This window comes from Anser anser, assembly GCF_964211835.1.
Source record: "Anser anser genome assembly, chromosome: 16".
NCBI lineage: Eukaryota > Metazoa > Chordata > Aves > Anseriformes > Anatidae > Anser > Anser anser.
The window spans coordinates 1,142,219-1,152,397 of NC_139737.1; the positions used below are offsets into that span (position 1 = coordinate 1,142,219).

General features: G+C 72.2%; 2 protein-coding genes across 2 annotated transcripts; both read left to right on the forward strand.

Moving 5' to 3' along the window:
- Positions 1–1,747: 1,747 nt before the first annotated feature.
- Positions 1,748–7,060, forward strand: LOC310882799 (interferon regulatory factor 4-like). The gene is made up of 8 exons (XM_083802047.1): positions 1,748–1,953; positions 2,224–2,413; positions 2,704–2,747; positions 2,852–2,954; positions 3,266–3,367; positions 3,441–3,836; positions 3,988–4,106; positions 4,213–7,060. Exons 1-8 carry the CDS (start codon positions 1,780–1,782, stop codon positions 4,351–4,353), a joined length of 1,269 nt encoding a protein of 422 aa, XP_083658173.1. The 5' UTR covers positions 1,748–1,779; the 3' UTR covers positions 4,354–7,060.
- Positions 5,414–7,060, forward strand: FOXS1 (forkhead box S1; the record flags this gene model as incomplete). The annotated part of the gene is made up of 1 exon (XM_083802045.1): positions 5,414–7,060. One exon carries the CDS (start codon positions 5,414–5,416, stop codon positions 6,983–6,985), a length of 1,572 nt encoding a protein of 523 aa, XP_083658171.1. The 3' UTR covers positions 6,986–7,060.
- Positions 7,061–10,179: the final 3,119 nt, after the last annotated feature.

A 10,179-nucleotide genomic window follows, 5' to 3' on the forward strand; every position in this document is an offset into this window, starting at 1 on the left:
GGTGGGGAGGCCGAGGGCAGGCTCTGTAAGCAGAACAACCCCTGCCAGCGTGGCCGGCTCGCGCACCCTGCGTGGCCCCACGTGCTCCGCGCCATGGGGCCGTGTCCCCGTCCCCGCGCTGCGCGGGAAAGCCCGGGGCTGGGCGCAGGCAGCAGGGGGAGGCCGGAGCCTGGCACTGTGTCACCGCTTATTCATTTCGAGGATTTCAAGCTCAGAGCAGCCTGCTGGCTCTCGGGAGCCTCGTCTGCTTCCTAGCCAAGGGGCAACTTTCTCTTACTCAGAACTGGAAAGGAAACCCACCGGGGCAGCGGGGATGGAGGAGCTGCAGAGGCGGCCGCAGCCCCGGGCACGCTGCCCCCCAGCCTGCCCACACGGCCGTCACACTGCGGTGGGCCGGGGGAGGCCGGGGGCAAAGCGGGGTGAGATCCCCCTGAGAGGAGGCTGAAGGAATTTTAGCAGATAAGATCGGCTAATGAACGTGTGAGAGGAAGCCGAAGGGATTTTAGTAAATAAGACAGGCTAAGGGACAGGTACTATATCTTCCCCTACCTATTGTGCAAAGAAACTGAAACAGGAAATTCTGAGATTTCTCACAAAAAAACAGTTCCTGATAGAAACAGGAAACACATTTCCAGAACCAACTGAAACCGAATCTGCAGTTTAAGCAGAAGCTGAGAAGCTTATGAGGCTGCGCTGAGACGAGAAGTCAACCAGTGGTGGTGAGGAAGACTCATTGATCTTCATCCCCAGGACCCCTGGCGACCACTACCAGAAAACACTGCACAGGCGTGGATAGGAGGAATCTACGAAAATGACTCCCTGGAACTGATTTTAATACAAAGCGGGGATAGGTCATGCACATGTACAGGCGTCTCGAGAAACTTCATGCATATGTAGCACATAACCAAGCGTATAACCAAGGCTAGGGCCGCGTTGGGGCGCGCACGACTTCGGTGGGACTACCCCTACGCTGCCCGGCGCTGAATAAACGTACCTACTTCACAATTTAACTGATTGTGGAGTTCGCTTTCCGCACGTGTCACCCCTTCCCCTTCCCGTGGGACGGCCGAGCCGGGCTCCTCGCCGCAGGGAGGGACAGGCCCTACTACGGGCAGCGGGGAAAAATGCTCGGGAGCCAGCCGGGAGCGAAGGGGCCGCCCGGGGCCGTGTGCCCCCGCTCGTCTCACCCGCACAAGCACCCGCACGAGAGCCAAAGCCCCCGCGAGGCTGCAGGAGCCCAGGAGCTGCTGCCCGGCGTGCGGGAAGAGGCACCGCGGCCACGAGCAATGCGCCCACCCGCGGGGCCGCCGGTGCCGGGAGCCCCCGGGGAACCGGGCAGGCAGCGCGGGCTCGGGATGGGCCAGGCCCTTCCAACCCGGTTCCCATCCCGCTTCCCCCCGGTTCCCCCCGGTTTCCCCCGGCTCAGCCCCGGGCCGGGGGGGCGGAGGTGGACGCGGCAACCGGGAGAGGGGCGACCCCGGGGGCGGCGGGGGGAGCCCCGGGGGGGCGCGGGGAGGCGCCCCGGTGCCCAGGGCAGCAGCAGGGGGCGGCGGGCAGGGCTCCCCGCAGCCCGGAGCCCCCGGGCGCGGCCCCCGCGGGGGGTCCCCGGTGCTCTCCGGTACCGCCGGTGCCGCCCCCCCGGCCGGGATCCCGGCGTCGCAACGAACCGAAAGCGGCGGCCGGGAAAACGAAAGCGAAAGTCCCCGGCCCCCGCCTTCGCTTTCGCCTCCCCGGCGCGCTCCCGAGGGCACCGCGGGGCCGGGGCGGGCGGGGGGCGCGATGGCGGAGCCGGGGTCGCCGATGCGGCTGAAGGAGTGGCTGATCGCCCAGATCGACAGCGGCCGCTACCCGGGGCTGCGCTGGGAGGACGGCCGCAGGACGCTGTTCCGCATCCCCTGGAAGCACGCGGCCAAGCAGGACTACCGGCAGCAGCAGGACGCGGCGCTCTTCAGGGTACGACCCCCGCAGCCCCCCGCGCAACCCCCCCCCCCCCGGCCACCCCCTGCCCCGCGCCCCCCGGGGCTCCCCCCGGCTCCCCGCCGCCCCCTGGCCCACGGCCGCGACCCCCCCCCGCCGCCCAGCCCAGCCCCGTGGGCTCCCCACGCGTGGGCTCCCCCCTCCCCAGCCACCCTCCGGTCCCCTCTCCCCCGTCCCGGTGAGCGGAGCCGGGGGCTGGGGTCCGGGCAGCCCCCGCAGCACCGAGCCCCCCCCCCTTGCCCGCAGGCTTGGGCCGTGTACAAGGGGAAGTACCACGAGGGCACGGACAAGGCCGACCCGTCCACCTGGAAGACGCGGCTGCGCTGCGCGCTCAACAAGAGCACCGACTTCCAGGAGGTGCCCGAGCGGAGCCAGCTCGACATCTCCGAGCCCTACAAGGTGTACCAGATCGTCTCCGAGGGCGCCCGCGACGCAGGTACTGCCCTGACACCCGCCGCCCGCTCAGGCTCGGGGCTCGCGCCCGTGCCGTTCCCCTGCCAGCCCCGTATCCCGCAGGCATTGCCCCCCCTGGGGCCCTTCCTCCCCACTCCTCTTCCTCAGCCGTGCCCTGGGCTGCGCTCAGGCAAAGCCCTTCCCGAGGCTGCGCCCTGGCCGCCCGCTGCGGGTCCGGGCTGGGTTTGCTTTCCCTGGGGAGCCAGCGCCTCCCCGGGGGCCGTTCCCACTGTTTGTGGGGCTCAGTGGTTTTTTTTTCCTCGCTCCCCACAGAGAACGATGGTGGCCCGCAGCCCCCAGCCGGCGAGGACCTGCAGGTGAGCCAGCCCCCACCTAGAAGGGTGCTGGGGGGGGGGCCCGGAGCCGGCTCAGGTGCCCCTGCTGCCGGCCTGGCCCTCACCGCCGCCGCTCTCATCCCCAGGGCCGTGCCGCAGGGAGCCCGGCCGAGGAGGGCGTGCGGGGCGCCAGGGGGTCCTGCCACGCGTCTGCGCTCCCCCTGCTCTCTGCCCACCCGGCTGAGCGAGGTGAGAAAAGAGCCCTGGGGGTGGGGGTGGGGGGTCACGCAGGATGGGGCTGGGGCAGGAGGGCATCGCTGCCCCGCCGGAGGCACCCCGCTTTCCAGAGCCTTGTGCCCATGGGAATGGAGACCGGGGCTGGGGCTCCCCTCCTTTGAGTCCCAAAGCGAAGCTGCCTGGTCATGCACTGAGGGGCTTTAACGAGGTGCAGCAACGAGCAGCAGCAGTGGGAAGCACCCGCCAGCCCTGGGGGCTGGGGCTGGGACAGGACCCCCGGGGACAGCTGCCCACATCCCTCTGCCATCTCCGTCCTGACCCAGGGTACCACATACGGGGAGTCTTCTACGGCTGGAACCCAACCCACGGCCACTTCCTCCCCAGGCCCCTGTCCTACCTCCCCGTCGAGGACGTCAACCACTCAGGTAGGAGCTGCTCTGGCCGGGCTGCAGCCCCCGGTGCCCCCCCAACCCCACGCTAACCCCCTCTTCGCCGCAGACTGCTGGCTCCACGTCCGCCTCTACTACTGCGACGTGCTGGTGAAGGAGCTCACCACCCGCACGGCCGAGGGCTGCCGCATCGCCTCCCGCGCCGAGCCCGCCGACAGCGAGCGCCTCTACGGCCCCTCGTGCATGGAGCAGATCGAGTTCCCCCCGCCGCGGGCGCTCGGCGGCAGCAGCCGGGTGGCCGGCGTGACCGAGGTGCTGGAGCGGCTCCTGCCCCACCTGGAACGCGGGGTCCTGCTGTGGGTGGCCCCCGAGGGGGTCTTCATGAAGCGCCAGTGCCAGGGCAGGGTGTACTGGAACGGGCCGCTGGCCCCGCACCGGGACTGGCCCAACAAGCTGGAGCGGGAGAAGACCTACAAGCTGCTGGACACGCAGCAGTTCCTGCAGCGTAAGTGCCCGCCCGCGCCACGGGCACGCAGGGTCCTCCGGCCCCTGCCCCGGAGCCCCTGCCACCCCTCGGGGTCCCCAGGGCGCTGGGGACAGGTCCCATCCCCGGCACGGCGTCGGGGGGACCCGTGCGAGCGGCCGGTGTCTTGCAGAGCTGCGGAGGTACCTGAGCCAGGGGCAGCCGGCGCCGCAGTACCAGATCCACCTGTGCTTCGGCGAGGAGTACCCCACCAGCGCCAGCCACCACTTCCAGAAGCTCATCATGGCCCACGTGAGTACGCGCGGGGCTGGCGCTCGCCATGGCTGCGAGCGGGGGGCCGGGGCGCCCCGATCCCGGGCGCAGACCCCGTCCTCCCGGCGGCTCTGTGCCTCCGCAGGTGGAGCCGGTGTTCGCGCGGGAGCTCTTCCATCACGCCCAGCGCATCGGCCCCACGCTGCTGCGCGACTGCCCCCAGCCCTGTGCCCCCGGCGCTCCCGGCCACATCGTCCACGTCCTCCAGCAGCTCTGCCAGCCCTGAGCGGGGCAGCCGAGGCGCGACGAAGCCTCGACCGTGCTCACCGCTGCGGAGCAAGGTGCTCAGCCTCCCCGCGGCTGCGCTCCGGCCCTGGGGACAAGCGGCCTCCCAGCAGCGATGCCGCAAGCTGCCGTGCGCGGGGCACTTGGCGCGGCGGGGACGGAGGTGGGTGGACGCTGGCCGGAGCAGGAGCCGTGTTTCTTCCCGAGAACCACTGGGAACCATCTGGGGGGGTGGCTGGGTGCTTGTTTGGTGCGCAGGGCAGCGGTCCAGGCTGGCAGGGGACAGCCAGCTCCGTCCTTGTGCTTTGCACCGCGGGGACTCGCTGGTTGTGGTATGTAGGAATAAAGGTTGTGTTTCATACCGCGGGCTGCAGCGTGGGGCTGGGGCCGTGCCAGCAGCACCGCGGGGTGCCAGATCGAGGCGGGTGCAGGCGGCCGGGGGAGCTGAGCCAGGCAGAGCCTCGTGCCGCAGGGCAGCGGGAGCTGAGCACCCTGCTGGGAGCCACGCTAGCTCAACGCCCGTCCTGCCCTCTGGTTCTGGCCTCTTGGTGGGGCTGCAGGCAGAGGCAAGGTGCCCGTGAGCTGCCCTTGCAACGTGGCACCGTGTCCCAAAAGCACTCACTGCCCGTGCCTCAGTTTCCCCTGGCGACGGGTGAGGAGGGGGGGATCGTGGCGCACCCTGGAGGCGATGTCCCCAGCCAGCTGGGCATGGTGCAGGGACACGGCGTGGCACGGGGATCTGGTGCACAGCGGGGATCCAGCACACTGCGGGGATCCAGCACCACCCCAGGGGCAGGGGGCAGCCGGAGAACCGAGGTGCAGGACAGCCCCATCCTGCACGCTGCAGCCCCCGCACCCTGCCAGCATCACCCGGGGCTCCCGGGGGAGCAGTGTCCGGGCAGGATGAGACCCAGGCCCTGGGAACCTCCCGTGGGAAGCGGGGCTGGGGCAGCGGGGCCGTGCCCTGGAGAGGCCGTGGCGGTGCCAACCCATGGCCGCTGGCTCCCGGCCGCAGGGCTGGCCCTGGCAGCGCGTCCGGCCGCAGGGACCGGCGCTGGACGATGGGGCCCCCGCTCCGCCCTGGGCGGCCCCGCGGTCCCGGAGAGGAGGGGCCCACCGCCCCCTCGCCGGCGGGGCGCGGGAGGCTGGGCCGCCGCGGGGTTTTAATGGGCTTGGCCGGAGCCGGACGGCAGAGCAGGAGCAGCAGCAGCGGAGCAGGACGGCTGCGGCCGGGCAGGAGGATGCAGCCGGACATCGCCGTCGGCAGCGCGGCTCTGCGCGGCCGGCCGGCCCCCGACAGCCCCTTCCCCGGCCCCTCTCCGCCAGCCGTCCCCGAGGCCACCAAGCCGCCCTACAGCTACATCGCCCTCATCACCATGGCCATCCAGAGCACGCCGGAGAAGCGCATCACGCTCAGCGGCATCTACCGCTACATCATGGGCCGCTTCACCTTCTACCGCGAGAACAAGCAGGGCTGGCAGAACAGCATCCGCCACAACCTCTCGCTCAACGAGTGCTTCGTCAAGGTGCCCCGCGACGACAAGAAGCCGGGCAAGGGCAACTACTGGACGCTGGACCCCGACTGCTACAACATGTTCGAGAACGGCAGCTTCTTGCGCCGCCGCCGGCGCTTCACCAGGAAGAGGGGCCTCCGGGACGCGCCGGGCGCCGAGGGGGACGAGGGGCGCAGAAAGCCCCCCAAGCCCCGCTCACGGGGGCCGCCCGCTGCCCTGCCAACTGAGGAGGGGAAGGCGGAGGGCGGCTTCGCCTCGCCGGTGGCCGCCAGACGCCTGCTGGGCCCCCCCGAGCTGGCCGACGATGCTGGCGGAGGGGTGCCGGGGTGCCCCGAGCCCTGCGCCCGGCGGCCCCCCCCTGGGGCCAGGCAGCCCTGCCTGTACCTGCCGGACGCGCCGCAGCCCAAGGGGCCGTTCTTCGCCAAGGAGCCGTGCTGCCCGCCGCATGGGGCCCCCCCGGAGAGCCGGCCACCGGCCCCCCCCCAGCCCAAGGAGACTGCCTTTGGGGGGCTCCCGGCGGCTCTGCAGCTGCCCCGGCCAGGTCAGTACCCGGTGCCCGGCGAGCGCCCGGCGCAGCACCGTGCCCTGCTGCCCGCCGAGCCCAGGGACCCCGCGCAGGACTCCCCGGCCCCCACCGCGTCCCCACGGGGCGAGCTGGAGTGCAAGGAGTCGGCGGCCCCCACCTTGGGGCTGGGCCAGCCCTTTGGGCAGGTGCCCCCCATGTTCCCCAGCGCCCTCCTGGGTGCGGGCAAGCCCCCCGCGCCCTGCTTCCTCGACGGCGACGGCTACAAGCAGCCGCCCGTGCCCGTTTTCGGCTCCTTCGGCCGCTCGGGGCCCGAGGCGCTGGGCGGCAGCTACCAGTGCCGGGTGCAGGCGCTGAGCTTCTGCGTGAACGAGCGGCCCTGCGGCACGGCGCTGGAGCATCTCCTGGCCGCGGCCCCCGCTGCGGCCCCCCCTGCCCCCCGCCAGACACCCTTCGGGGCCGCGGGGCCACGGGCGGGCGAGCAGAAGGAGTCGTGGGGCGCGGGGGGAGCGATCCCGCTGCAGGGGGGCAGCGGCTACCCCTTGGGGCTGCCCCACTGCCTCTACCGGACACCCGGCATGTTCTTCTTCGAGTGACGGACTGGTCCCCCCACCCCCCCAGCCCCCGGCACCGTGCGGGGCCCCAGCGGCGGAATAAAGCACGTTCGCCCACGCTGCCTCTGTCATCTCTGCGCCCTGCTCGGGATGGGGAGCGGGCAGGGGCGCAGCGGGGGCTGCTCTGTTCCCACCCGGGCGCTGGCTGTGGGACACGTGTCCCCGAGGCCACCCACCACGGCTCCCACCACGATGGTGCTGCCGTCGGATGGTGAGGCCATGGGGGGGCCAGGGTACGGGGAGGGGGTGCCCCCGTCACCCGCCTCCAGGTCCTGCATCCCCGGGAGACGCTGGGGATGAGGCCCCTCTGCGATAAAGCACCAGGAGCCCCCAAAGCCCCATCCTGGGGGGGGGAACCTCATCCATGAGGGGCAGGGGGATGTGCTGCGCCCCAAGAGTGATCCCCGCGGCCCCTCATACCCTGCACTGCTCACTTGTGCCCGGCTTCACCCCGTGCTGGTGCCGGCCTCGGTGGGGGCTCCACCTGGAGAGCTGCTGGGGGGGGGTTGTAGGGGCTCTGTGGGATGGGGCGCAGGTGCTTGGCACGGTGCAGGGGGAGGACGGGGGTCCCTGCTTGGGGCCATCCCACTGCCAGGTCCCGCAGCTCCCCGAGCAGGGGGCCCTGCAGCGCCAGGCCGTGCCGGGGCTGCCCGTGGGCACGTCTGCGGCTGCAGTGGGAACGGCCGAGGAAAGCGGCTGCGTCTCGGCAGGATTCCTCCGACCTGAATCATCCCGGGCGGCTGCCGGTGAGGAGGCACCGGCTGAGTCACTGCTCCCACCAACAGGCTGGGCACGGGCTGGGCTCTGCTGGGGTGGGGAGGGGTGGGGTGGGGTGGGATGGGGTCCCCACGCAGCCCCGGGCCAGGACGTGGCCACCAGCCCCTTCCCGTGGGCTGGGGCCGGCATCTCCACCGCGCCGGAGTGGAGCCGTCCCACTGCCTTCGCAGCCCTGAGCTGGTCCAGAGCGATGCTGGCAAAGTGGGGACCTGTGCCCGTGCCCCCACCCGCCTGCCCCTGGGAAAGGACCCCCGGGGGGGGGCAATGCCCCCAGGCTGGGGGATGCAGGTGCACGGGGCTGCCCCGGCTGATCCCGCTCCACCTTGGTGGGGCCGTGGGGCACAGCCAGTGCCCGTGGCGGGCATGGGAGGAGGATGCTGAGTCGCTGGGGGGGCTCTGTGATGTGTGGGGGCTGGCTGTGGGGCCAAGCCCCCGGCTCCCCAAGGCCAGCAGGACGCAGCTTGGCCAGGCCCCGGGGTCTCTGTGAGGGCCGGTGCTGGCGTCACTCGGGGACCGGGAGCACCGCCACCGCGTCAGCCCCGTTATCGGCCCAGACGGCCGCTGCCGGGCCATGGCCACGTCCCAGCCGCGGGCAGGGCAGGAGGGGGCTGCTGTTCGTCATCGCTGCAGCAGCGACGGTCACTCGTCCCTGGGCTTTGCTTTTTCTCCCTTTTTTTTTTTTTTTTCTTCTCCCTCCCCTGTGGAAAACAATATTTGAGCGCCTAGATCATGCTGGCGTCTCCGGAGCCGTCTGCAGCGAGCGCGGCTGACCTCAGCCCCCTCCTTCGCGCGGTCCCCGGGGGCGCGGGAGGAAGCGAGCGCCGCGGAGCCGTGCCCAGGGGCCGTCTGGTTCCCACACAGCGCGGCCGGGCCGCTCGCCCGCCCGGGCTCCCAGCCTCCGCCTGGGAACACGCGGCCACGGCCCCGGGCAGAGCCGGGCGAGGGGCCCAGCGCTGGGAGCATGGTGGGACCCAGCCCATCGCTGCCCCCCAGGGCACAGCCCCCGGGTGGGGACCCGTCCCCGACACACACGGGGTGCGGAGGTGCCCGGTTCAGGGCAGGGAGCTGGGGCTGCAGCAGGACGGGTGCCCCCGCGCAGGACGCACCAGGGCTGGAGCCGGGGCTGTGCGGGGGCCTGGGAGCGTGGCCCCAAGGGGAGCGGAGCCCCAGCTCTGCTGGCTGCAGCCCTCGGCATCGCTGGTCCCTGAGCTCACCGGGGTGGGACGGGGCAGAGCCCAGCCGCCTCCTCTGCCGTGCGGGCCACCCGCCTCCAGGGCTCCCTTTGCCCGTACCGGCGCCTGCTCCCCACCACCAGCCCTGGCTCTGGCCGTGGGCCCGCTCCTCTCCCTGCCCTTCCTCCTCCCCGGCTCGCTGCCGGCTCACGGTGGGTGGCCTGGCCCCCGGCCCGCTCACCCGCTCCCAGCGTGGGCCATGCCGTGGCTGGGGACCGCGCCGCAACGGGTGCTGGTGCAGGAGCCCGAGCCCCCAGCTCTGGGAGAGGTCCCAGCGCCGGCGGTGGTGGGTGCTGGTGTGCGGCGTCGCCCGCTCGCCCTCTCTCCCTTGGGGCTCAGCCCTGCGCTGCTGGTGGGGCCACGGGGACGAGGAACCCCACGTGAGGAATGGCACCGGCTGCCGTGGGCGCGTGCTGGACCGGGACCAGCCCCATCACCATGCCCACCGCAACGACGGAGGCATGAGGGGGACCCACATGGGGTCCTTGGTTGGAGACGGGGCCGGGGAAGCCAAAGCAGGCTGCAGGGCGGGGTCCCCATCACTTCGGCCTAGGGGTGCCAGTGCCTGCATGCCCCCCTACAGCACCGCGCCCCCGGTGTGGCCGCCCCGCGCGGTCCCACCCCGGGGCAGCCGTGGCTCAGCCGCGCTCCCAGCCAGGCGCTGCCGCGGTGGGCTCGCTGCCCGGCTGCTGCGGGGCTGCGGCTGGGAACCGGCACCGGCACCGGGGCCGCCCTGCACCGGGCTCTGCAGCCCCCGCGGCCCAGGGCAACGCTCGGCTCCTGGGGCCCAGACAGGAAGGAGACGTCACCGCCGCGGAGCGTAACTCAAACCAGATGGGGCCGCGCTGTTTTCCAGGACCGCAGGGTGGTCACCGGCAGGAACTGGTCAAAGGCTGCCGGCAGGAAGCGGGCTGGGAGGGACGCCCTGGGCCGAGCGGTGACCCTGCCTGCACAGCCTTAACCGCTTCGGGGCCAGCCGCGGCCGGAGGGGCACGGGACCCCGGGGGTGGACCCCACCTGCGTGGGGCTGGGGGCTCCGTGTGCAGGCTCAGCCGCGGCGGGGGCAGCAGGACCCCCCCCCCCCAGCCTTTGCCTGGGCACAGAGCCTTGGGCAGTGCTGAAGCCGTGAGGACACCTCTGTCCTTCTGTCCGTCCACCCATCCGCTC

Bases quoted from the DNA above. Each gene is read 5' to 3' on its own strand.
- LOC310882799 (XM_083802047.1), top strand. From the start codon at position 1,780: ATGGCGGAGCCGGGGTCGCCGATGCGGCTGAAGGAGTGGCTGATCGCC. The intron at 1,954-2,223 runs GTACGACCCCCG...CCTTGCCCGCAG, and splicing joins AGGACGCGGCGCTCTTCAGG to GCTTGGGCCGTGTACAAGGG. The intron at 2,955-3,265 runs GTGAGAAAAGAG...GTCCTGACCCAG, and splicing joins TGCCCACCCGGCTGAGCGAG to GGTACCACATACGGGGAGTC.